Source organism: Trichosurus vulpecula, chromosome 6 (assembly GCF_011100635.1).
Source record: "Trichosurus vulpecula isolate mTriVul1 chromosome 6, mTriVul1.pri, whole genome shotgun sequence".
Lineage (NCBI taxonomy): Eukaryota > Metazoa > Chordata > Mammalia > Diprotodontia > Phalangeridae > Trichosurus > Trichosurus vulpecula.
The window spans coordinates 154,310,934-154,337,084 of NC_050578.1; the positions used below are offsets into that span (position 1 = coordinate 154,310,934).

Consider the following 26,151-nt stretch of genomic DNA (forward strand, 5'->3'; position numbering starts at 1 on the left):
TCTTTGCCCAAGTCAAAAAGCATTTCTGTTAGTTGAGATAGTTGGTGCACTCTTCGTTGGCCAGACAATGTCTGTGGCAGCTTACCTGTCTAGAGGGCTTTGTACCTTCGGCAGTTCAGAGTTTGAAGGAGAGCCAGCTTTAAAATCTGGCAAGATCTGTCAGGTCTGTATGTGTTGCTAAGATTTTGGATGATTTCCAGCATAATGTGGACTAGCTTTGCAAATTAATACAGGGCTTAAAAGCTATGGGGGACAAAAGAGAATTTTAATAAAAATGTAAAACATTGTGTTGTTTCAGATTAGAAATGATTATTACCAGAGGATACATCATTAAATAATAAACTTGGAAATGCTAATGAAAAGTATTTTGGGTTTTTTTGTGACTTCATTGGCATAAGGAAGGAAGGGAATAACCATTTATATAGCACCTGTTATTTGCCAAGCGCTATGTAACACCTTTAACAGATATTATCTCATTTGTGGTTTAGGGAACTCCCACTGAGGAAGCTTCTGCTATCAATGCAAATGGACATCTGTTCTGTAGTTTATAGTCTTAGAGACCATCCTCAGAGTGCTCTGACAGTATAGGTCAGAGGTCAGACTTCAACATAGGTCTTCCTGACTCTGAGGTGCCATCTATATCCATTATCCTGCGCAGTCTCTCTAGGAAAAAAATGTTGCAGAATAAGTTTTTTTTTTTTTGTAAAACTTACCTTAGACCATTGCTATTAATCTTTTCTTGTTTTTCACAGCCGGGAAGAAGCAGATAGTTTCAAAATGTTTCTTTGAAGCTCTCTTCCTTAGCTCTTGCTATGCTAGTTGTATTTAAGTTGTAATTTGAATGCTTCTTTATTGGAGACCTCTGTTTTTAAAACTCTAAAGAAAACTTTGTTATTGAGATCAGGCATTATCTATTGGGTTTGAGAAGTAATTTTCAATATACCTTTAGAGAAGTTTCTTATTACCTAACTGGGTCCTGGGATCCGTCTCTTTACTCTACAACGTGCTTTCTCAGACTCTTTCTCCTACTCATGCCATATAGAGGAAACAAATCAGATAAAAATGCCAGAACAATAGCTGTGAAAAAGGAGACAGATAGATTCGACTCTAGAAGTTGTCTGTGGCAATAGTTAAATTATTTTAGGATTGATAGGCCTGTGAACTTACCTGACAAGGCAGTTGTCATGAAATAACCTTGACTTCTGCTTATCCTAATACCTTTCCTTCCCTCCACTCCAAGAGAATCTGGGAACAGTATAGATTTCAGGGACTTACCCTTTTGTAGTGAATAACTTAGCTGCTAACATCAATAGTCAGTAGTACTAAACCCCAGAGTTGAAGCCTGACTTCATTTCTAGTTTAGAAATAGTTGTAGTTTCAAGACTTCTAGCTTTTCTGTAATTTCTAATACAGAGGTGAGAGTCACAGTATGTTGTTCTCTTGTATGATTATTCTGAGCATTATCGCCTTGGATTATTAACTCTAATGGGCCTTTCTATAATGAATAACTAATATTAGTTGATACCTTATTATTGCATATTATTTATTTTGGGGCTAAGGTAGGGGATTGGTAATTATTTGCGCTCTTGGTATTTAAATCACATTTTTCTGTAATTTTATAAATGTTTTGAGTACTACTAGCCTCTTGGTGAATTGATGGGTGCATGAACCATTGCCAGTAGAAGATCAAGGCTGGTGATATACACATACACATCTTCTAAGCTCCAGTCCCATATTCATACCTGGATTCTTCATTAGCTTCTGACTCTGTATGTCCAAAATTGAGCTTGCAATCTTTCCCCCCAAATTTGTTTTTCTTTCTGATTTCACTGTTAGTGGTGCCATCCAGTCTTTGCTCAAAACTTTGAGTTTTCCCACTTTCATTCCACCTGCCTCTATTTTTCCCATTGATGCTATCATAATATGCCCCTTAATACCCCTACCTGAACCACTTCAGTAACCTCCTAATAGGACACTTCCCTTCCTTCCCCAGTTCATACATGCCATCCTTCATACAACTGTCAAACCTACCTTTTTATGCATAATTTTTGGCCATGGCGCTTCTCTACTCTTCAGTGGCTTCTTGAGGCCTGCAAAGTAAAGTTCAGGCTTCTCTTTCTGTCTTTAAAGGCCATCTGCAAACTGGCACTTTTATATGTTTTACCTCATACAACTTCTGTGTACATACTCTGCCCTGGTCAAACTGAACTGTTCTCCACACCCTACACTTGCCCTGAAGCTGCCCACTTCCATGCTGTCAGTCACACTGTCCACCATGCTTAAGAATCCTTCCCACTGTCTCCTCCCTTCCTTTTGAATTCCCTCCCATCCTTTAAAGCTAAACTCAGATGGCGCCTTCTGCAGAGGACCTTCCTTCCCCATTCCCTCTCAGTTGATAATGACCTTTTTTCTCTCCCAACCTCACATTGCATTTTCCTTACATCTTCCTGCAGTATTATTATTCTTATTCTGTCTATCCCCTTGCTACTAAAATATAAGGTCTGTGAAGTTAGGAACTATGTCTCATCTAAACTTCTGTTTTTTACTCAACTCGGTGCACTGCCTAATACAGATATTTAATCTAGGAGGCTTTGGGGACTGTGAATTATTTACTTATGAACAAACATTGTCCACAGTATGTGGTCTTGCAAGGCTTCAAAACTGTCTGAAGTCAGGCAGTGGTCAAATAGGTAAAAAGCATAAGGGACTATTGGGTTCTTTCTGCTTTATATTGCAAGAAAGGACTGTATAATGTCTGACTTGGTCAGGTGACTGAATCAGCACCAGGAACCCACGTATACCTACAGAGCTTTGGCTGTGGATTTTTGTAGGTTTTGTTTTCCACTCATGTATTTAAATCTTCCATCTGTGTCTTCCTGTTTCTCCAAAGGCTGCTATAATGGTTTAATTTATGTGCTCAGAAACAGTAATGGAAAAATACATTGGATGTTTGCTACCAAGGATACCGTTAAAAGCTCTGCAACCATGGATCCATCTACGGGCCTCATATATGTGGGATCTCATGACCATCATGCATACGCTTTGGATATTTATGTAAGAATTCACCTTAGCTTTCTCACGCATAACCAACAGAATAGTTCACTGGTAAGGTAGAGGGTGTGAAACATTAGTGCAGTTGTGCCATTAAAAGAAGGGGAACTAACATGTGGGTGGTTGTTGCTTGTTTACTTGCTATTATTTCCAGAATTTAAGAGGGTGAGAGAAGAGAACAGGAAAGTGATCTAGGAAAAATAAAGAATTAATATACTCTTAAAATGTTTACAGAAATTTTAATCTTCTTTACCAAGTTTTTCATAAATAAATTTGACCCTCCAAACTTCGTCATCTGAAGCTCTTAGAAAAATAATCTAGAAGGGATATATTTGGATCCATTAATCTTCACCTCAGCAAACCTAATGAGTATATTCTTGTATTTGCAGAAGGAAACCTGTGTTTGGAAGTCACATTGTGAAGGAATTGTCTTTTCTTCACCATGTCTAAGCCTGGCACCCCATCATTTATATATTGCTACACTGAAAGGAGTTCTATTGGCCTTAAATCCTGTAGGTATAAAATGATCTGATGTAATTTTACAACTTGTATTTTTAAAAATTATATTATTTTCATTTTGAAATCTAAATGTGTAAGGTACTTATCAGATTCCAGATGTCACTAATACAAAATCAGCTAAGCTGAGAAAATCTGAAATACAGTGCATTTTTAAAAATTAAAAATCTTTTTATTTTATTTTTTAAACTTGGCATTGATTAGACATAATCTTTCTCCTAGATTGTTCAAGTTAGGATTTCACGTTTGTTTTGAGGTCTTGGGATCCTCATTATTTCCTAACCTGTTTTCTTCCCATTTTTTTTATCCTTGTGTAGCTCTCAGTTTTATAATAAATGACAACAGACTAATAATTTACTGTATTCATATTCAGGCTACATTTATAACTTCAGAGTTGTATGAGGTAAAACAGATAAAAGTACCTTTAAAGACAGAAACTTTACTTTGCAATCACAAGAGTTGTATTTTATGATTATGCTTGTAGGAGGATGTATTAGTTTGCTTTTGTAAATGATCTAGCAGAGTTCAGTTCAATAATACTGATTATTGTGAATTTTTGTTATTGTTATTAATAGGTTACTGGAAATAGAGTCTGGACCCATTCCTGTGGAAAACCTCTTTTTTCTTCCCCACAATGCAGCTTGCAGTATGTTTTGGTTGGTTGTGTGGATGGGAATTTATACTGCTTTAACCACATTGGACAACTGGTAAGAAAATTGTTACAGTTTTCCTGTAAGTGTTTTTTAAAGGCATGGTAGATACATGCTGAAATAAAAATCTAGAATGATATTATTTAAACCTAATAACCATTGTAGTGAGCACTTGGTCTTCGTAGAATTCCCCTGTTCCCCCATTTTAATTTGTTTAAAAATGTATCTTACTGGTGCCTTTTATTTTTATTTCACAGTCATGGCAGGGAGGGAGCTTTACCTTAACCTTCCTCTCCCCTGTCATTTAACTCCTATCACTTAACTTTGCAACAAAGAAAAATAATTAAACAAAAGCACCTGTTTACAGTACATTAGATAATGTATATATTAACATTCTGCCCTAGTAGTCTCCTTAGTCTGCTGTAATTGAAGGGGGTGGTAAGTTTCATCACTGATTTTTCAGTGATTCAAGGTATAGTTTCCTTTAAATGGATTTTTATTTACATGGTTGTAGTCATTGTGTCTGTTGTTCTTTTGGTTCTCTTTACTTTGCCCTGCATCAGTTCGTTAAAATCTTCCCAACTCTAGGAATTCCTTGTATTTGTCACTTTCTTCGTAGATTTCTGAGTGGTAAATGGTGCTATGGTAGATGCCAAAGACTCCCATCAAGAGGCTTCTTGCATTTATTTAGGTCATTCTCCCTGGCCTCCTACATTTGTAAATAAATATTTCCAGTGGGGAGCATTTTATTATTTTTTTTCATTCGTGAAATACTCAAGATGTCCCTGACTCCCAGGCATAATGATAAAGTTTTATATATAAATAGGATTTTTACTTACCAAGTGCTTTCATAGAGGTCCTGTGAGATTGCAAGGGTAGGATGAAGTATAGGAAGAGGCCAATGAGGCTTTTAGTCACCTCCCTTTCATAGATAAGACCCTAAGAAGCTAAGTGACTTACCCAAGATCACATAGTTATAGACAGAATTGAAGCAAGGAGCTATATATCCGGACTCTGAACCTATTGCTTTTTCACTAGCCTGTACAGTTACTGAAACATTGCTTCAGACTTCTGTGTTTGCTTCATTTTCCCAACCACTTAGTCCCCAAAAGTAGCCTTGTCCATGATAACATAGACATATTTCTTGGAGAGCAGCAAGCCATATGCTTTCCTGGCTGGGGGGAGGGAAGAGCGATAAGGGAAGGGTGCGTGTGTGTCTATGCACACGGAGGGTCAGTTCACCATGGAAAGAACTACATTAATAATTGTCCAATTTTCAGTTTAAATTCTCTCTTCTCTAAATCTAGGAATGTTAATACCAAGATAACTCTTCTTACAAATGGTACTGCAAGATCATGTTATAAATAAACTCATGTTATACTAAGATCCTTGTGATACCTCCAGTAATAAACTCTTAAATATAGTCCTAGATGGACACACCTTAGACTACTTTCTGTGGTATAGTCATGTAGTGTAGCCTACTTTTTTCCCAGGGGTGGGGAACCTGGGACATCAAGGCCACACGTGGCCCTCTAGGCCCTCAAGTGTGGCCCTTTGACTGAATCCAAACTTCACAGAACAAATTCCTTTCATAAAAAGATTTGTTCTGTCAAACTTGGACTCTGTCAAAAGGCCGCACCTGAGGACCTAGAAGGCCACATGTGGCCTCCAGGCTGCAGGTTCCCCACCCTTATCTAAGCTTTACCACTAGAAGAAAGATTTCATGTGGCAGGTCATTTAATCAGGAAAAGACAGAAACAGGTATTTATGTTTCATTAAACAACAATGTTAAGACCTCAAAAACATTCTTCTGTTTTATGTGTAAGTATTGTGACATTAGCTTGGGGATGGTGCTTTTGATGGCAATATATTAATATACTCTTTCACGGAAATTAATTATTAAGTTTGTGACATTTGTCTTTAATGTTCATTAAAAACTTGTCTGTAGAACTTAAGAACATTTAATTTTAAGATTAATTGTAGAGATATAAATAATTTACTGTAATGTTTAATCACTCTATATAGGTTTGGCAGGTCTCTACTAATGGACCAATCTTTTCATCCCCATGCATCTCTGATTCAATGAAGCAAGAAATCTTTTTTGGCTCCCATGATTGCTTTATCTACTGTTATAACATGGAAGGACATTTCCAGTGGAAATTTGAGGCTACTGCAAGTATATATGGAACACCATTTACTTTCCACAATCATAATCTAAGTAATGAAATGCTGCTAGCAGCAGCATCTACTGATGGAAAACTATGGATCTTGGGTGCTGAAAGAGGACAGTTACAAACAGTACATAAGCTTCCTGGAGAAGTTTTCTCATCTCCTGTGGTCTGGCAATCAATGCTCGTTGTTGGGTGCAGAGATGATTATGTTTATTGTCTAGATTTGTTGAACGTTATTGAAAAATAGCCATCAGAAATAACTAGCCTGCAGTCGTTCTTCAGTGTTTTTATTAGTACCAAATGGATAGAAACTGTTTTACAGGTAAAGATATTTTGGTTAATAAATGATTCATCAGGGAATGACCATTTTGAACATCCTCTGTTTGACAGGCCATAATTATTGCAGAAGCTGTTGAAAGAGCTGGTTTTACATGTCATACTCACTAATAGTTCTATTTCCCACTGTGTATGATAGTCTATACATGCTGTAGCCAGAATGGACTTTGTTTTCTTTGAATGACTCAGCTTGCCTCGTTGAGCTTCCCTGGACGCTGGGGCTTGCTCTTCTGGGGCAGGACCAGAGCTTCCTGTGTGATGAGTCGTGGGGCTGGCTGAGGGGAAGTGTGTTAACGTGGTCTACGCTAGGGGGAAGGGCCAAGTCAAGAACCAATCGGCCCTGGTCGTTCAGGCAGCGCTTGATGATGTCAAAAACTCTATAAGAGGGGAGAGGACAGCTTGAAGATCCTCCTTTCCTTTTCCGGTTGGAGCCAGAGACACCTACAGCCGAAGCTGAGCTGCCAGTAGCGGAGCTGACTAGAGGCTAGTGGGTAATCTTCTTACCGTAGAGGGGAAGCATGTATACGATTTTGCCTTATACCATCTCGCTTCTCTGTGGCCTCCTGGTTACCCTTATAAGGCGGACTTATTGGGCCTGGAAGCTTTTGATGAAAATATCAAAATGGGGATGCTGGTTTGTGGGCTTGTTATTGTGGAGTGTAAATACATGCTTTAGTTCTCCTGCCTTCTGCCTAGAGAATTCCTTATATCCTGCGGTTCTGGACCTTTTAGGCACATATGAGATTCTCTTTGAAATCATAAATTCTGCCTTCCTAATATACATGCCATCAGATGTTTCAGTTAAAAAGATCTTGGGCCTGGAAATGGAGAATCGAGTGGCTTGTACAAAGTCACAAAGATTAGGATGGAAAGTAGAAAGGGAATTAGAATCTTTGATTCCCAGTCTAGGCTATTTTCCTGTTTATTAAAGTTGTTTGTCTTTTTGCCCCTATTATCTTGTACACAGTAAGTGTTTTTAAAAAATTCTTGTTGAATTGGATAATATGGCAACATTTGATGAGTACAATCTCTTTGCTTGCTGTTGTGCTGTTTGTTTATTCTTTCTCAGTGAGATTTATAGCATACAGGTTTTTACCGTCAGGGATGTGTGATCTTTTTATAAGTGAACAAGGTTCCTATATTAGGAAGTAAAATTACTGGATGATTTCGGTTAGCCTATTACTAACATCTCCTTCCAGAGGACTATGTTAATTTATTCTTTTGTGGGCTTTAACTCTTAATTTAACTTAAGTGTTTTCTCATATATATCTTTTATGTTAACCATGAGAAAAGTTTAATTACTTTAAAAAGTTGCTGTTACTTTTCCTGAAATCTCGCAGCATATGATTCAAAGTAATTTCCTAATAAAATACCATGAAAGTAATGGTAATGTCCTGCTGATTTTCTTCCTGTCCTCCATCCCTAGATTGAGAATCCACCATTGTGAATAATCTAGTCTGTATTACAAATACCCTGTAAAGCTACACACATTAGGTTTTTTTTTTCCTTTGTGTTCACCTTACCAAGTTCTTGAATTGGTTTCTGGATCATGTGAAATGAATTCCAATTTGGAATACAAATCATATTTCTTGTTACTGCTAAGTATTCAAATTTTTTTTCATAACTAATGAGAACTATAATGAAATATTGCCTAAAATGAAAATATTCCAAAATTTTCTAGTCCGACAACTGTTATAAGTGGATTTAACGAAATTCCATTTTCAGATAGTCAATGAAAACACTACATAAAAACTACATTTTGAAATGAGATCATCTTGCTACTGAAGCACTTACCAGATTTTTTTTATTGAAAGACCTTCTCCTTCCCTTTCCCCCCAACCATAACGGACGATTTACATTAAAACCATATACAACCAAAGTCTATAATTAAAATTACAGTAATATATCTTCTCATCATCTCTTGACTTGATTTTATTATTGGTAAAAACATTGCTGGGCACCTGTAGCTTTCTAAAAATTCTGCTTTGAAATAAGCAAAACTAAGAAGAGACACAATTCATACTGTACGTTTGCTGATAACTGACTGGGTTATAATTTAGTAGGAATTAATGAACATGTATTAAGAAACAATTGTACTTGAAAAATTTAAAAAGTAAACAAAAACTCAGTTATACACATTTTCTAATTTTATACATAATTCTATGAACAAAGGTTAATGATATATAATCTTGTCAAAAGAAGAGTATGCAAATGGCTAACGGTATAAAAAAACACACACACTCCAGTATATTCCAACATAGTGGTCATCAATTTTTTAAACATTTTTACTGACTCTTAATAGATTCATCAGTAACTTAAAAAACAACAACAATATAATTCCCAATTGTTGGTCAAAAATGACTACAACAAAAGTAAAGCAAAGTAACACTTCATTGGTATTTAGTGCAAATTTGGAGTGATTTTTACAGGAGATGTTAAACGTGGACACTTTAAAATTGTTCAGAGCCAAGCACTGTGAATGACATTAATTTACTCTCATTTTCCTAGACTCTGGAAGTTGTTCACTAGATTTTTTTTCTTTTTAAAATAGGGTCCATGTAGTTTAATAATCCTTTTTATTTTGGTGATTTTTGATATCTCAATTTAGTCCTAAGCTTTTGAAACAGTATGAACTTCCTGATTCTTTATAATGACTTGTGCCTCTTTCCCTTACCAACTCTGACTTTTATGTGATCCAAAGCTGATAAATTGGAAGAAAAAGAACACCACTTCACTGTAGGAATTAGTATAATTATAGAATTCTAGGGTCTTAAATGGAGATTTTTCATCAAGAAACATCACATTAGTTGTTAAACCACTGAAATCAACAAATGCATTCATCTACAATTTTTAAACATGGACATCAAGATTAAGAACATGCAGAGAAATGTCAACTGCTTCTTATGTCATGAAACTTTAGAATGACTAACCACCTGATGGTCCATTTGTATAAGAATAAATCCAGCTTGTAAGAATGTAGCCACTTCATTTTGCCAGACATGTACCAGTTGTCACAACTGAGGAGAGGAGAATGCTAGTTAGTTGGTAAATAACTTTGTTTCCATCTTTACTTGAGACTGAAGGGTACAATGATCACACACTGCATACTGAATAAGCATAAAAGAAAGTAATGATGAATGCTATTAACAGTTTTTGTTAGGAAGGGAATCCTGTTACATGTTTCTGAAGAACCAGAATGTATCTTTTGGAATCGGAATCTGTAGGTAAAGGGAATAGGGAGGTATATATTAAAAATTGTGGAAAAATTTTGACCTTTTTGGTATGCAGTAGATGCAAAAGCAATTAAAAAAAAACCCGTTACATTGCTGACTTTGAGACCACCAAGTTCTTTCTTTGTTTACACATTTGGAAGCTAAAACCAAAGCCTGTAAGATGAACTTAAGTCTATAAGATTTTTTATTTTTTAAGGTTGCAAGGTGTAAATCTTGGAATTTATATCTTACTGAGTGACTCATTTGAATGGTTAACTTAGGAAACCTATTTTAATTTGTATTTCTTCAGGAATTCCCTAAGTGTCAGGGGCATAAGGTCTTAATTTAAGGCTTAAACAAGAGATCTAGTCCAATGCCTTTCTTCTTCTTTTATGGATAAGGAAGCCTACTGAGAGCCTAGTGAAGTGACTCGCCCAAGATTGTTGTCAAGACCAAGATCGTTTTTGAATGAATATAATTAGAACAACCTTTCTTCTCTATGCTTCAAATTTAAAAGGCTGCTTTAGGTTAATTTTTAAAGGTATTCTTCTTCTGTGGCCCCCCTCCCTACAGGGGACTTAAAACTTTGGAATTTGTGGGAAAATTCATGAAAGTAGGATTCAGGCATAAGAATAGGAAGTTTTCTCCAAACTCAAGTCTGTGAGATATGAAGTAAAGGAAGAGGCTTTGGAGTCACACCGCTCCTGGTTGCTGCCAGATGCCCACTCCACATTTGGAACCTTAGGAAAAGATATCCCTTTCTGGGTATATATGACCCTTTCATCACTTATAGAAAAGTATAGATACCCTCCCGAGCTCTAGCAGTTTTGTATTAGTTTTACAGGGTTGTCTAAGAAAATAAACATCAAAAAGTGGCCAAAATCCACATTATTGGAAGGGGGGGCGGGGAGTAGTGGGAGACAGATAGGGAGAGGTAATTGGCCTGGAGCTCTACCTATGGCCCCATGGACAGAGTTTTGTCTTCAGAAATGGGAGGCTTTCAGGGCTTTAAGCCCTACAGTTGTGCAAATGCTTTTTTTAAATAGTGAATTACATAAAGAAACAACAGTTCAGTTTCTAATAGTTATTTTGGATCCTGTAGGACATGCTTCTTTTCCTGCTCAAGTTCTTCACCCCATGTAAAAAAATAAATAAAAAGGGCAAAGGAGGAGTTGTCAGTAAGCAATACGAATAAGCACAAGTGACTACTTAATAATCTGTGGACAGTCACTCCAGGCCTTTGCTTTCCTTTTGGCCAAGGCCAGCCAGGCTGGTTCTGTTGACACTGGAGCAGCATCTGGTGTGGAGAATCTCTTTGGGACTTCTTTCACCAACGATGCAGGCATAGCAGAATCTGAGATGTCCACTGGGTTTGGAGGGTATTTTTGGTTTTTTGAAAACCAAAAAGAAAAGGAAAAGAAAAGAAAAAGGGGGAAAAATCAGTACAACGTAGATAATTGTCCTATATCAGCACACCCTTGTCATCCCATGCCATTGCTGTATAGTAAGTAACTTTTGAAGCTTTTTAGGAGTGTGAATGTGGAAAAGATAATTAGAGTTAGCCAGAAGGAAAAAATATTGAACATCTCTTAACATGTGGAAGAACTGAGGAATTAGGAAACAAGGAATCCCTCAGCTTGCATCTGACACAGAATTACAAGGCTGCAGTGCAGTCAACTCTAATGTTTTTGAACCTAATTTCCAAGAACCAAAATTCCACAGGAAAAAGCTTTGTACGCTGCTAAAAAGAAATGGGTCAGTTTTGTCATCCCAGTCACAAAACCAGTGAATTCATTAAAAACAAAGTACTCATTTATTGTATTTATTTGTACTTACTTGTTGGATTGAATTTATTGAATTGAGATATTCAATATAAATGATTATTCCAGTAGATAGCAACAGTCTTGTTGACTTAACTCTATTATTTCCCAGAACTAGGCCGAAATGGGTATGAAACTAGGTTCTGCCTTTGGTATTGTCAAAAAGAATTTAGCTGTCTCAGGTGCATCCAATATGGCATTTTGCACCTCCTCCATTCTGTTACTCATTCCTCATGTATTGGAAGAATTGTTTCAGATGCTTTTGCCAAATAACAAGGAAAACCCTTTGCCAGTTATGTTTGCCTGAAGAATTGCTTTGGGGAATGGGTTGAAGATGCAGCAACCAATACTTTCTGAGAAAGAGATGAATCTGGAGAGGCTGGCTTATGAATGACCATCTTTCAGGACAGCCGTATATCAAGTGACCAAGGTTCAGTGTACCAAACCAGGCAAAATGAAACATTAAATCTGCAAATTATTTTCCTCTTTAGATTTCTGAGGTCTTTTCAGATGCAGGAATTTAATAGGCATGAATGCAAAGTCTTTATACCTGGATTCAAAAAACTGACTTACAAGATGAAGGAAGTCATGGTTAGAAGTCTGAGAAATATGTAGGGGTTTTAATGGACTGCAGCTCAATAAGAGTCAACAGTGTGATGGGGCAGTCAGAAAAGATAATTCGTTGATCTTGGGTTATATTAAGATAGATACAGCACCTAGGAATAAGGAGGTACTCGGCCTGGGTCAGAACACATCTGGAGTTGCATGTTCAGCATAACATTTTTGAAATGCTTCACTATGCCTATATGTTAAATTTGTTTCTGTGGTGGCAGACAGAGGCACAGGTAGGGTTAGGATTCAGCCTCCCCTACCCCCAAAAAGAAGACAGAACGAAGGCCAGTGGGAATCATAGATGGACTGGATACCTTTAATAGCTGCATGTTGAATTTGTTGTATACTTGAAAAGGACAAGGTCTGCACAGTGGAGGATTGCAGTTCTGTAACGTATGTGGAAGTGTTTATTTTGTTTGCTGTTTTAAGTTCTCAATTTTAAAAAATAGGGGAGGGGGAGAAAAGATCACAGTTCATATAACTAGTATTTTTTTAAATTTAAAACAGTCTTTCTCTAATAGTAATATCAAAAGATATGTTTTATGGGGCAGAATGCCATTCACTTGTCCTAACTCCAAAAGGTTAGATCTGCTCTAAACGTGAACATATTATAGTTCCTGTGTACTAATTGAATAATGAGCATATGCATTATTCATGGCTGTGAAGCTTCATTTAAAAAAAATATTAGACTAGTTCTCTTTGGTCCCACAGGACAGACTAAGTATAAGTTTCAAAAAGGCAAACTGAAGCTTGATGGAAGAAAACCTTAATAATAACCAGAAAAGTGCCACAAGGTATTTTGGAAAGTAGTGGGTTCCCCCTTTGGAGTTCTTCAAGCAAAGAGTAGATAGCCATTTCTTGTATACTTTGTAGAGAAAATTCTTACAATTACTGGTTATGCTAATGGTCTCCTCCCAACTCTTAATGGTTTTGTGATCACTCAAGTAGGTAAGCCAATAGTGGAAACTACTATCATGTTTCACTAAATGAGCAAAATCAGAACAAAATTAACACTTTATCCTATACATAACCCTTACACCAGAGCTTGTCAAGGCTAGAAGGCAGTTTTATTTATTGAACCCAATGAAGCAAGTGAACATTCTGACCTGTCACAGATGTAGGAAGAGTGTTGGACTTCTTCAGTTGTTCTCTGCGTTCTAGCCTGGAGACAGCGGTCTCAATTTTCTTCTCATCTTCCTGAGCAGTAGATTTATGGAGGGAACCTGTCCTGCTAATATTGCTGCTTTCAGGCTGCTGGCTGACTCCAGCCTGGAAGGGAAAGGGGGGAAAAAACCCTGTCAAAGTGAAAGTTCCATTCATTCCCAGTGGCCCCTACCCTGGAGGTGTACTGGAACCTGGTTGGACGGGCTGGAGAGATGCTTTTAAATTTTCAACATGAGTATTTACATCTCAGATGTTAGCTAATGCCACAAATCAGAGAATACTTTATTGTTTTATCAATTATCTAGACTTGAAAAAAGTGATGGAGAAAATGTTTCTAAAACAGATTAAACTTAAAAGTTTGTGCGTTTGTGGGTGGGGAAAGAGCCAGTTGTTAAACACCAGCACAACCCTTCTTGTAGCTACCTTGAAGTTTAGATGGTTAAGATAAGAATAAGGAATGTAGATACCCCTTTGGATCTCCTGGTATCTCCTCCCCATCATCAGTAAGTTGGTGAAAGATGGTGATCTGAACTTTTTGGTGGTTTCATCAATTTCTTTATCTTCTCTCTAGTACCCTCTTGGACAACTCAGTGCAAGATAACTAAAGTAGAAAAATGCTTTCTTCTAGCTCTTGAATATGACAAACCAGGTGTAGCTGACCACAGAATGAGGTCCTCACAGGCAACTACTTGCTCTTCCCCTCCCCCCCCAATTAATAGTATTTCATTTTTTTTTCCAATTACAGGTAAAGACAGTTTTCAACATTCACTTTTATAAGATATTGAGTTCCAAATTTTTTCTCCCTCCCTCCCTCCCTTCCCCTCCCCAAGATGGCAAGCAATCTGATATAGATTATACATGTTCAATCATATTAATATTTCCACATTAATCATATCGTGAAAGAACAATCAGAACAAAAGGGGAAAACCACGAGAAAGAAAAAAACAACAAAAAAAGCAAAAATAGTATGCTTTTATCTGCATTCAGACTCCATAGTTCTTTCTCCGGATGCAGATAGCATTTTCCATCATAAGTCTTGGGACTGTCTTAGATCACTGTATTGCTGAAAAGAGCTAAGTCTATCTATCATAGTTGATCATCACACAATGTTGCTGTCACTGTGTACAATGTTCTGGTTCTGCTCACTTCACGCAAGTCTTTCCAGGTTAACCACTTGCTCTTCTAACCTCACTGCCCTAAATTAGGATAGAAATATGTCCGATATGTTCTTGTGTCCGATTCTTCACTATATAATCTTTAAGAAAAATCCTATGCTAGTAAATATGTGCCTACATGGAATCTTACCAAGTTAGGTTGTTGCCTGTTGAAATCCTAGTGATTTCACAGTATAAATATTTTTCCATGTTTAACCTTCAAAAATGAGTTTTTCTGCCCAATATCTTTTTTCCTTTGTTCCACTCAGCTTTCCATTTTCCTCCTATCCACCGCCCAAATTAGTCTAAAAAAAAGAAATGGCAGTGAAGTCTTGGAGCTATTGCTTTCGAGTGGATGTTGAGTCTAACATGTCATGAATTTGGGGATAGCTTTAATAGGGGATTCAAAATTGAGGGGCTTTGAGTGCTACACAGGATGTACAAAAATTGAACTCAGTGAAAAGTATAAGGATCTGCAATTCAATCCAAAAAAATGTTTAAATTCTGCTTTGTACAAAGCATCTCTCAGATGGTCTACTTACATTGTTTTTAGATACCCTTTCTGTTTGTTTGGCCTCCCTGGCTTGCTTTCTCTCCTCTCTGGTGGCCTGCTGCTCCCTGAATCCTTTTTGCTTTTGCAGTGCTAATGTAACCCACTGTGGCTGGGCAGTCTCAGTTTTTTCCATCGATTTCGAGCCTTCTAGAGAATGCCAGCTCTGAAGCACTGGCTTTTCTGTGGAAAAGAAAAAAGCAAAGAAAGACATGATTTGCAACAAAAGACAACCACTCACTATACCTCAGTCTCCATAGAATGCAGAAACAATGCAGACAGATTCTGAGTCAGTGCTTCAACTTGATCTCACTTCAAGATCTTATGAAATACCTTTTCTAAAACAAAAAAAGACATCATATCATGATGAAGAAACTACCCTCCCTAAACTCTAATACTTGAAAAGCTGTTCGATTCCAGCAATGTGAGTACTCCTTAAACCAAGACAAAGGATTCAATCCACCTGCTTTGCAGTCTCTTTGAGCTTCGGTGGCCAGTAAAAATCATTCCTAGGTGGCTACTTTGTTAATTTAGCTAGGCTGCTTCCATATTGCTGGATCCATATTTGAAACCTTTCCAGCTTGTCAGGTCTGGCCAGATTTTGTGTAATAAAAGACTTCTTAAACCCTGGATCACTTCCATGCATGCCACAGTGAGCCATCAGGGCAGAATGGTTGTGGAAGATCCTTCTCAAAATTGGCATTGAAAAAGTGACTATTCTAGAGACTAGTGGTCCCCCTGGGAAATCGTTTCATGAGATACAGTATACATGGAGCATTTTAGAATCTCAGAGCTGAAAGGACCTAAGGAGGATAACTAGGGAGTCAGAGGCCCAGAAAGCTTAAATGATTTGTCCAAAGTTACTTCCATAGCTAGGTGGTGGCGAGGATGAGACTAGAACCCCAGACTTCTCTTAGTTTCATGTATTTTCCATTATACCATGCTGTCTCACAAGAGTGGGAGACAGGCAAACTTCCAATTCAAGCTCCCTTGCTTTCTTTATCTGTACATACCTATAGGCGTCCGTGTCATCCCAGTTAGAGTGTAAGCTCCTCTGACCTTGGGCCTAGCACATGGCAGAAACTTAATAAATGCTTGTAATCTTTTGAAATTAGTGCTGTGGGAATGTTCACACCATACAGGGCATGTCATCTTTTGTTAATCTGAGGATCCAGCCTATTGTATGCTCTAGTTGACAGAAGTGATACCATGTTCTGACCCACCTAAATAACAGGAAGTTCCAGTGTACCCAGTATTGGTTTAATTAGCTTCATCGAGGCAAGGGATGTAAAGCTTTCTTGATTATAATCAGCTTAGCAAACCTCTAGGTATGCAGTTAGCAATATTTCCTAATCACACTGCCTTTGTGGTCAAACGGTGTGGGGAGAAGGTGTTGCAGTCCAGATCACACCCCCTAATTGCTCCTAAGATCCCTCTCCCATTTGGTCCTTGTGAATTGGTCCAGCAACAACAATCAGATATAAAGGCAGATACCCAAAGATCTGGGCTCTTGATTAGGGTATGCATTCACTGCATGCCCGAGCCCCTGTTCAATTGTGTGCCTATGGGATGGTAGGGTTGGGCAGCTTCATGCTTACATGTCTGTGAATAATTAATTACCTGACTTTTGATCTTTTGAGTAAATTATGTCCCTTCACCCATGATCTCTTCACAGTTAAGCAACCTTTGTATTCTTAAGTCCACTGCTTTAGGCTCAGGTTAGAACCACAAAGTTCTTACGGCTTATCTCTTAGGAGGATTGTTGTCAAAAATGTCTCTAAAACGTACTAATTTCTTTCCTGCTTCAAGCCTACAGAAAGTTTTTTGCTATAGAACTGGCAATGATGATGGATTCCATGGTAACGTGGTACTCGATTGACTCAGGAGGCATCACAGGGACAATCCTATATATGAATTCATTTTTTTCCCTTTCCATGATTTTCAGTACAAAATGCAGAAACTTTATAATTTAAAAAAAAATCTTCCTGAGTCAGGCTAATTGAGGAGACTAGTCTGCATTAGCCAAAAAATAATAAAATAAAGTAAAATCTCAACTTTGGAGAATTGTAACAAGAAGTACAATTTTAATACTTCATAGTACATACAGTGATTCAAACCAACAGTTAACAAAGCATTTCCAGGTGGTTCCCTCTGAACTTTCTTTAATGAATAGGTAAGTTAATTACATGATTTCAAGGCATGCTAAAGTTCCCTGAAATTGTTTAACTCTCTTTTTTTTTTTTATTTTTTTTTATTTTATTTTTTTTATTTTTTTTTTTATTTTTTTTATTTTTTTTTATTTTTATTTTTATTTTTTTTTTGTTTTTTTTTTTTTGTTTAACTCTCTTAAGGAGGTTTAAATTATCCCCTGTAATGCCACCATAATTTAGTTAGTAAAGCCTTTCTTCATATGTTCAGTAAAAGTAAACAAACTCAACCCAAATTAAATAATTAAAAAGAATACAAACTAACAGAGTTTTATTGTACCTCTAAAGTACTGGCCATAAGCAATTCAGTTTAATTCAACAAACATTTGTCTACCATGGCACTGTGCTTAGCACTGATGATACAAATATGAAATAAGACATAGTCTCTGCCCACAAGATGTTGACAGTGTAATAGGAAGGACTGTAGAATAGTACTTGGAAGGTTGGATTTGGAGTCAGGAATCCATGTTCAGATAACACCTCTAGAAATAGGAAGAATTAACCAGTCACCTCTTAGAAGAAACTCCAAAGTGAAAATTCCAAGGAATGTCATAAATGAGAGCCAGAGTTTCCAGGTCAAAGAAAAAACACTGCAAGCAGTTAGAAAAAATTCAAGTACTGCGGAAAGATGACCACACACAATTTTAGCAGCCACAACTTGTGGAATATGATATTCTAGGAGGCAAATGATATAGGCTTATAACCAAGAATAACTTACCCAGAAAACTGGGTATAGTCCTACAGGGGTAAAAATAGACTCTTAATGAAATAGAGGACATCTAAGTATTCTCGATGAAAAGACCAGAGCTGTGTAGAAACTTAGAAGGTCAAAAACAAGAGTCAAGAGAAGGAAATGGACTTCAAACAAGGATAAACTACTTATATTCAAATACGAGGAAAAGATGATACATGTGTCCCCTCTGAACCCTGTTGTCATCTGGGTCACAGAAGGAATCTAATTGGAAGTTCTGGGAATAGTTCTGTTAAGTCTTGAACTTAGAAGGGAAAGGGAAGGGAAGAAGCATCTATTAGGGGAGGAAAAGGAGAAGGTTTGGGAAAACTATCTTCATATAGTCAGGTACAAAAGTAGACATTTTCACAAACAAGAAGAGTAACGGCTAACACTTTAACCTTATTCCCCTCTGACTGGGTCAAAGGAGGGAAGAATATACGTGCAAAAAGTTGGGTCAGAAATACCCTTTCCCTCAACAGGCAAACAGCAGGAAAAGGGAACAAGGAGAATTATTGGGAGAATAAGTTAAGGAAGGGATTAATCCTAAACAAAAACCAACTCTAAATAAGGATATGCAAAAATATTTGTAACTCTTTGTGGTGGCAAGAATTAGAAACTGAGGGGGTGCCTATCAATTGGGAAATGGCTGAACAAGTTATAGCATGTAAAGTGTGATGGAATATCATTGTGCTATAAGACTTGATGAGGGGATGACTTCAGAGAAACCTGGTATGACTTATATGAAACAAGGCAGAGTAAAATGAGCCGGACCAGAACAGTTTATACAATGATAACAATATTGTAAAGACGAACAACTTTGGAAGGTTAGGAACTATGATCAGTGTAATGACTGACCATAATTCCAGAGGACTCGAAATGAAACACGCTACTCACTTGATTATAGAGAGGTGAAAGACTTAGTGCTGAACAAGACTTATTTTTGGGGGGGTAGCCAATGCAAAAATTTGTTTTGCTTGATTACACACGTTTATAACAGGCATTTTGTTTTTCTTTTTCAAAGAAGGGAGAAAAAGCAGATTTTAGCTGATAAAAAATTAATTTGTTAAAAAAGAGATGACAATGTACCAGGCATTGTGTTAAGTACTGAGGATAGATAAGAACAAAACTATATTCAAGGAGATTATATTATTTTGGGGTGGAAATGTGTGCATATAAGTAAATACAAGATATATACAAGGCAATTTTGGGGGAGCATTAGCAGCCAGAGGATCAGGAAGGGTCTCAATCAGGAGATGACACAAGCTGAGCTTGTTTCAAGGAAGAGAAGGATTCTAAGAGATTCTAGGGAGGAAGGAGTATCTGCGGTGTGCAAGGTGTAAAGTACTTTATAAATGTCAGTATTATTACCAAGTGTATAAAAAAAAACAAAAATAAGAAGCAAAAAAAATGTGGTAAGTACAAAGAAGACACCCAGTATATCATTGCTAGCTTGGCAAAATCAGGGAAGACTTCATGGATGAGGCAGCAACTAAAGTGGGCTTTGAAGGAAGAGTATTTTCATTTCCCAGCCTCTAGTCCTTATGAAATCATATAAAGAGCAGCAAAGATGCTTTATCTTCCATCTGGACCAAGTGAAGGATAGCAACACCTTAACGTAAGCTCTGCTAACTTATTTCTAAAGCAAAATAAACCTTGGTTTAAATCAGGAACAAATGCAGATGGGTCTTAGGAGCTCTCATCCCTGCTGATGATGCAAAGAAAAAGACAATCCACTTTCCCATATTCTCTCTTTTTGTGTCCTTCTCTCCCTGCTTTTTCTCCCTCTCAGTGATTCTGGAGCATCAAGAGATGCCAATTTGGCCTAGAAGACATGGGCATTCAGGGATTTCTTTTGCCAGTTGTTTCTCCTACTGTTGTCCTTCAAGATTCTTTATTTTAATGTCCCTCTGTGAGAGAAAAGTCGTCTGAATTGCTGACAGGCTTTTTAACCCAGTAGGTTTTTTTTCCTAACTTCATTCATTCTGATTTTGAACGAATCACTATCACACAGAGCAGAATACTACTGTATTCCTTCTTTTGGACAATGATATGTGTACTGGAACTGTGATTAACCAGAGTCCAGCTGACCAGGCCTGTCAGTCACCTGGACTGATTGATTGATTTTGTTGGCAGAGATAGAGGAGGTGGAAGTAGAGAAACTACATTGAGGAAAAATGTGACTGTACTAGAATGGGAGATGATGGCCCAGTTTCACTCTACTCTAGTAAGATCAATTCTAGAGGATTGTCATCTGTTGTGTGTGCCACGTGTAAGAAGTACATCTGTAAACTGTCCATGACAGGTGGACCAGGATGGTGGGAAATGAAGTCAGTTGGAGGCACTAGGGTAGTTCAGTTTATAAAAGAACAGACTTAAAAGAGACAGAGCGTGATAAATGGTCAAATATTTGTCATGTAGAAGGGGTAGGATAGGAACTGGACCTGTGGTTTCATTAATATAAAGAACTTCCAGGTGAAGAAACACCACCAATGCAGCCTGGCCCCTTCTCTTCATCTTAGAGAATTGCCTGAGGGACACATAGCCAGTATTTATCAGAGGTGAGACTTCAATCCATAATCTTCCTGGCTCCAAGGCTGGCTCTCCACAACACAACACTTTATCTTTGTCATGTGGAAGATTAAATTTACCCTGCTTGGCCAAAGGGGGCAGAATTAGGAGCAGTGGACATAAATGATGAGGAGTAGATTACAGCTACTCAAAAGTGGAAAAGGCTGCCTCCAAGAATAATGAATGAGTCCTCACATTAATTAAGCAGAGGCTGGGAAGGCTTTAGACAGGATACAACTTCTGAGGTCCCTTCCTACTCTGAATCTATGGGTTCTAGATGAAAGGAAAACAAGCTCATATCTCAATGGGGGAAAAAAGCAAATTCAGTTCAATCTCATATCTTCTACATTTACCCTAAGGTCCTAGAAGATGCCTGATTATTAAAGGTGCTTCCTGCATACTGTATGCAGGCAGCAAAATGAACTTGGACTTCTCAGAAATTTTTCCAACAATGACTAAAACCCAAATGAGACTTCTGTTGAATTCTAGGTTAAACAGAAATTAAGTCATTTGGAGTTTGTCCCATTCCTCAACTATTCTGGTTACTCAAGACCAGTTCTGTGACCATGCCTTATCATATATTTCAGATAACTCTTTGGGGTCCTGCTTAACACAGCCCTACCTCAAAGCCTGTGTTAATCTTGAGTGGAAAAATTCTAATAAACTAGACTGGCAAGATCCAAATAAACCCCTGGACTATTGACCATTTTCAGACTCAGGCTATTTAGAAGATGATTAGGCAGAAGTGACTGACTATAGTCAAAACAATGTATTCTGTTCCATCAAGTATATAGGACTGAATTTTGCTAATAAATTGATTAACCACTGCATGAATTGACAAAATCAACCTGCAGTTTTGGCACCATGCAGCCATAACCAAAACTACCTCCAACGTAGAACTGACTTAAAACATTCAAAGGAAGGAACCTGAGACTATTTTTTTAACTTTTTATAGAGGAGACCTTGAGAGATCATTCCCTCGTCACCAGGTAATGCTGTAATTTAAAGTGTTATACAAATGGAAAACAATAATGATGATATTTCAGTGATCCACAGAGTTGGCAGCAGGGAAGGGATTAGGGACCAATTCATTTGTATAGGGGCATAGATAAGCAGGAAACCACAAAACATGAGGAACAGGCACTGATATCTCCAGACCAGAACAGGAAGGACAAAGCCCCAGCTGCCTAATATAACCTCAGCTTTTTTAGCTGCCATCTCATCCTTTGAGCCCTATTAAACTTGTGGTCTGCTAAAACGCCCAGGTCCTTTCTGTCACAGAACTATTGTCCAGCCATGCTGCCCCCACCCAGTATTTATAAAGTTGTTTGGCTCAATATTCTAACTTGTTGAGATTTTTTCTTTTAGTTCCTGACCCTGTCATCCAACACTTCTACTCCCTCTCCAAGTTCCATGACATTTTCAAATAATCTATCTTTTCCTCCAAGTCTCTGATTAAAACGTTGAATTGCATGTGGCCAAGGGCAGAAGAGCCAAGTGACAAGGAAAAAGCCGTAAACTTCAATTTAAGCTAGAATCAATCTTGTTGGACTTCCTTGCTTGAGACAGATGATTTTTTTTTTTTTTTTTTTACTGGTGGCAGGTTCAGTACAATTTCTAGTTTTCTTTTGGCGGCTAGTGTCAGTTTTCCTGACCTCTCCTCAGAGGGTTTTCATGACACTTTTCTCTTTTTGGGTCTCCTCTGTTTTTGTATTTGTAACCTTAGCATCTAGCATCTTGCCTCACACTCAGTAGGTATTTAATAAGTACTTGTTGAATTAAGCAGATTAATTATTAATTAATTATTAATTAAGCACACTACATAAGCTAGTTATCTTCACCATCTTCAACCTCTATCATTAATATGAAGAAATAGAAACCCAGAGGGAAGTGATTTGCTCAGTCATCTAAGCAGCGATGATCAGAACCTGGACTCAAAGACAGGTCTTTGGATTCCAAGCTCAGTGCTTATTCCAGCTATCATATCTGATTCTATACTGACCTGTGCCTGATTTCTGAATTCAGCTCCCACTTGGTCAAATTGTAGGATTATAGAATTTTCCAACTACCCCATTTTAAAGCTGAGGAAAACTAAAGATAATAGTATCATAGATTTAGAGCTAGAAAGAACCTTAGTCATTTGATCTAATCCTTTCATTTTACAGATAAGGAACTAAGGCCCAGAGAGATTAAGCAGTCTGCCTATAGTCACACAGCCTAGGAAGAAAGAACTGAGATTTAAAGTCAAGTCTTCAGACTCCCAAACTAGCTAACTTTCACAGAATCACAATATGATAGGTAGAAAGGACCCCAGCAGCCATCCAGTCCAAACCCAAACACAAAAGAACCTCTGTTGTAACATACTGAACAAATGGTCATCCAGTCTTGCTGGGAGGGTGATTTCAAAAAATCTCCAGACAAGCCATTTCAGCTTTGGACAGCTCTAAGTGTTAGGAAGTAATTTCTGACATCAAGTCTAAATCAGCCACTTTGTTACTTCTATCCATTCCTCCTCTTCACGTGACAATCCAAATTCATAAAGACAGCTATCGTGGCTTTCTTGCACTATCTACCCTCCCTCCCAGAGATTTTATTTCTCTAGGTTAAACAAACCCAGTTCCCTCAATTGATGCTCACATCATGGACTCAGAATCTTTCCTAGGGATGTGTTGATGCCAGCTCAAACAAGCTCATGAGAACCAACTACTAGGTTTTATACCCCAGAAGTCAGCAAATATTAGGGCTCAATTCATCATTTTGTTGGTTGTCTAGATGTAAGAAAGTGATGGAGCAAATGTTAATGCAGATTAAAAAGTGTGTTCCACATATATAATATGCATATATATTTATACATATACACACATATTTTCAGGGGGAGGGGAGAGTTAGTTGTTAATCATTTACCAGCACACTGATGCCTTTGTCATGCTATCAGTGCCCTCCTCTGGAACCTCTGCAGTTCAATATCCTACTTAACCTGTGGTTCCCAGAATTGAACATAATATTCCAGATGAGGCCTGACAAAGGCAGAGGACCATGGGATTATTACTTCCCTATTCCTGGAAGCTATAAGTTTCCTAATGTAGCCCAAGACTACAGTAGCTTTTTGGGCTGCCACATCAAACTATTGACTCCTATTGAGTTTACACTCTACTGAACCCTTCGGATCCTTTCCAGAACAACTGCTGTCTAGCCACATCTCCCTCATCTTAAGATTAGTGGTTGATTTTTTGAACCCAAGTGCAAGACTTTGCATTTATCCCTACTGGATCTCATGAGATTTAGCATAGTATTTTACTCTGTCAAGATCCTTTTGAATGCTGCCTCTGTTATCCAGTATGTTATCTATTTATTCCTTCCTTCTTTGTGTAATCTGAAAAGCTGATGAACATACCATCTACACCTTTATCCAAGTCGTTGATAAAAATGTCAAACAGCTAAGGGCCAAGTACAGATCCCTAATGCACTCCTCTGGAGACCTCTTGCTACTTTGACACTGAAATATTAACATCTATTATTTGAGCCCATCCATCCAACCAGCTCCAAATCGACCTAATTGTATTATCATCTAATCCATCTCTTTCCATCTTCTCCACATGAATAGTAGAAGATTCTTTATCAGAAACTCCTAAAATCTAAGTGAAATATATCTATATCATTCTTTGTCTATTATTACCTAATAATAGATATTATCTATTATGGATATGGCATCTATTATCATCTATATATTATCTATCAAAAAAGGAAATCAGGTTAAGTTGGGAATGACATGTTTTTGATGAAGTCATCACCATCCATCTCTTTAATGATCTTTCCAAGAATTTTCCCAGGAATTGAAGTCAAGCTCACTGACTTAAAGTTTTCTGCTCTTTTTTGAAAACTGGGGCAACATTTACTATTATCTAATTTTGTGACCCTTGTACCACAAAATTTTCCATGATCTTTTAAATATCATTGGTGGTGGCTCTGTGATAACATCTGCTAGAATAGTGTTCATTTGGGTCAGGTGCTTTTAATTAGGCAATTAGGCAGCTAATTGCATTCTTACAATGCCTGTTCTGTTTATTTTGAATGAGAGACATGGCCTTATCATGGGTTTCATCCCACATTATGTGGTACCTATAAGGCCAAATTTGTCCCCATATGTTAGGACCTCCAGTCCCTCTCATTTGTCTAAACCCAGCTATACGAATTTAGGAAACTTACCCAAATTCACCCTAGTCATAAATAGCAGAACTGGGAATCAAAAACAGGCCCTTTCGCCCAATGCCAATGCTTTTTTCATTACATCAAACAGTCTTTCTCTACTGTCTTTTAGTAACTTAGTTATACATTCATTCTTGAGCTTTGCTTGGTTTGCAACAAAATGTGGATATCTGTACAGAAGAATATTTGGAGAGCAAAACACCAAAGAACTGGAAGAGAAGTTGGAAGTCATCTAGCTAACTGCAGAAGCTGAGTCCCAAAGAGGTTAAGTTACTTGCTCAAGCTCACACAGCTAGTAAGTTACAGAAATGGATTTGGACTCAGGTTCTGTGGCTCCCAGAACTATTTCCAATGAACTATGATGCTGCTCATAGTTGTCTTGTTCCATGCCAGTAAAAGGACCTCTGGGAGTCTGAGACCCCTATAAACAACATCAAGAAGGGGAAGGGAACATGAAAGAAGTAATGGTGCTCAAAGAAAATGAGGCAGGAGCATGGCTACTGTTTGGGGATATAATAAGAAGAGGATATGGGCTAGGCCACAGTGTGAGGGAAAACAGCCTTTGGGAATGTCATGAAAGTGGAGAAAATATGACTTGTAGGGAACTCTGCGTGTTAAGCAGGAGGGTATGCCTCAAAACAGAAACAATTTAGACATACAGAAAGACAGATCTCGCAGAAAATTTTAAAAAAGTAAAAGTACAAGAACAATTTGTACAGTGTTGGATGTCTAAACCAATAATAAACATTTCATGCGTTTTTTTCCCTCTGCAAATCACCTCTCTCTCATCTCAAAAAAAAAGAAAGCAAAACAAAAAACCCACAGGACTATCATGGTTCATACCCAAGGAAAATTACTCTTTGCAAATGTTACAGTCTCACCCTACAAGTTAGCTGCAAGAAGACTCCCACTACTAGGCTATTATAACGGTATGGACAAAGTGGTGCTAAGGTCCTGAACTAGAGTGGGGGGAGCACAAACAAACTAGTGATTAGTAAATTTCTGAAAAAAAAAAACCCAGCCATTGTCTTCTTTGTCCTGTTCTATTGCCCCAGCTCCTATTTCCAGTGAACTGGAAAACATAGTATCTGGTCCAAGGAATGGTTCTGGGAGACTTCCCACTTACTAGAGAGGTCAGGCGTTCACCTCAGCCTAATGAAACTTGATAAGACTCAAAGTCATGGACGGCAGGGCCAGCCTG

The 26,151-nt window shown here is 37.7% G+C and overlaps 2 protein-coding genes across 4 annotated transcripts in view; one reads left to right on the forward strand and one right to left on the reverse strand.

Moving 5' to 3' along the window:
* Positions 1-8,108, forward strand: part of AASDH (aminoadipate-semialdehyde dehydrogenase) — a 34,060-nt gene extending 25,952 nt beyond the window's left edge. For 2 of the 3 annotated variants that reach the window (XM_036763741.1, XM_036763742.1), the window contains 4 exons: positions 2,891-3,054; positions 3,441-3,563; positions 4,143-4,274; positions 6,243-8,108. In XM_036763741.1, coding sequence (XP_036619636.1) covers positions 2,891-3,054; positions 3,441-3,563; positions 4,143-4,274; positions 6,243-6,635 — 812 coding nt within the window. In that variant the 3' untranslated portion in view covers positions 6,636-8,108. Of the gene's footprint in view, positions 1-2,890; positions 3,055-3,440; positions 3,564-4,142; positions 4,275-6,242 lie in introns of those variants that run through there. The other variant, XR_005010678.1, reaches the window with a different exon arrangement.
* An 11-nt stretch (positions 8,109-8,119) lies between these two features.
* CRACD (capping protein inhibiting regulator of actin dynamics) overlaps positions 8,120-26,151 on the reverse strand; it is a 159,308-nt gene continuing 141,276 nt past the window's right edge. Inside the window, exons 8-10 of the mRNA XM_036763740.1 lie at positions 15,229-15,419; positions 13,475-13,637; positions 8,120-11,302 (exon numbers count right to left, since the gene is read on the reverse strand). Coding sequence (XP_036619635.1) covers positions 11,142-11,302; positions 13,475-13,637; positions 15,229-15,419 — 515 coding nt within the window. The 3' untranslated portion in view covers positions 8,120-11,141. The remainder of the gene's footprint in view (positions 11,303-13,474; positions 13,638-15,228; positions 15,420-26,151) is intronic.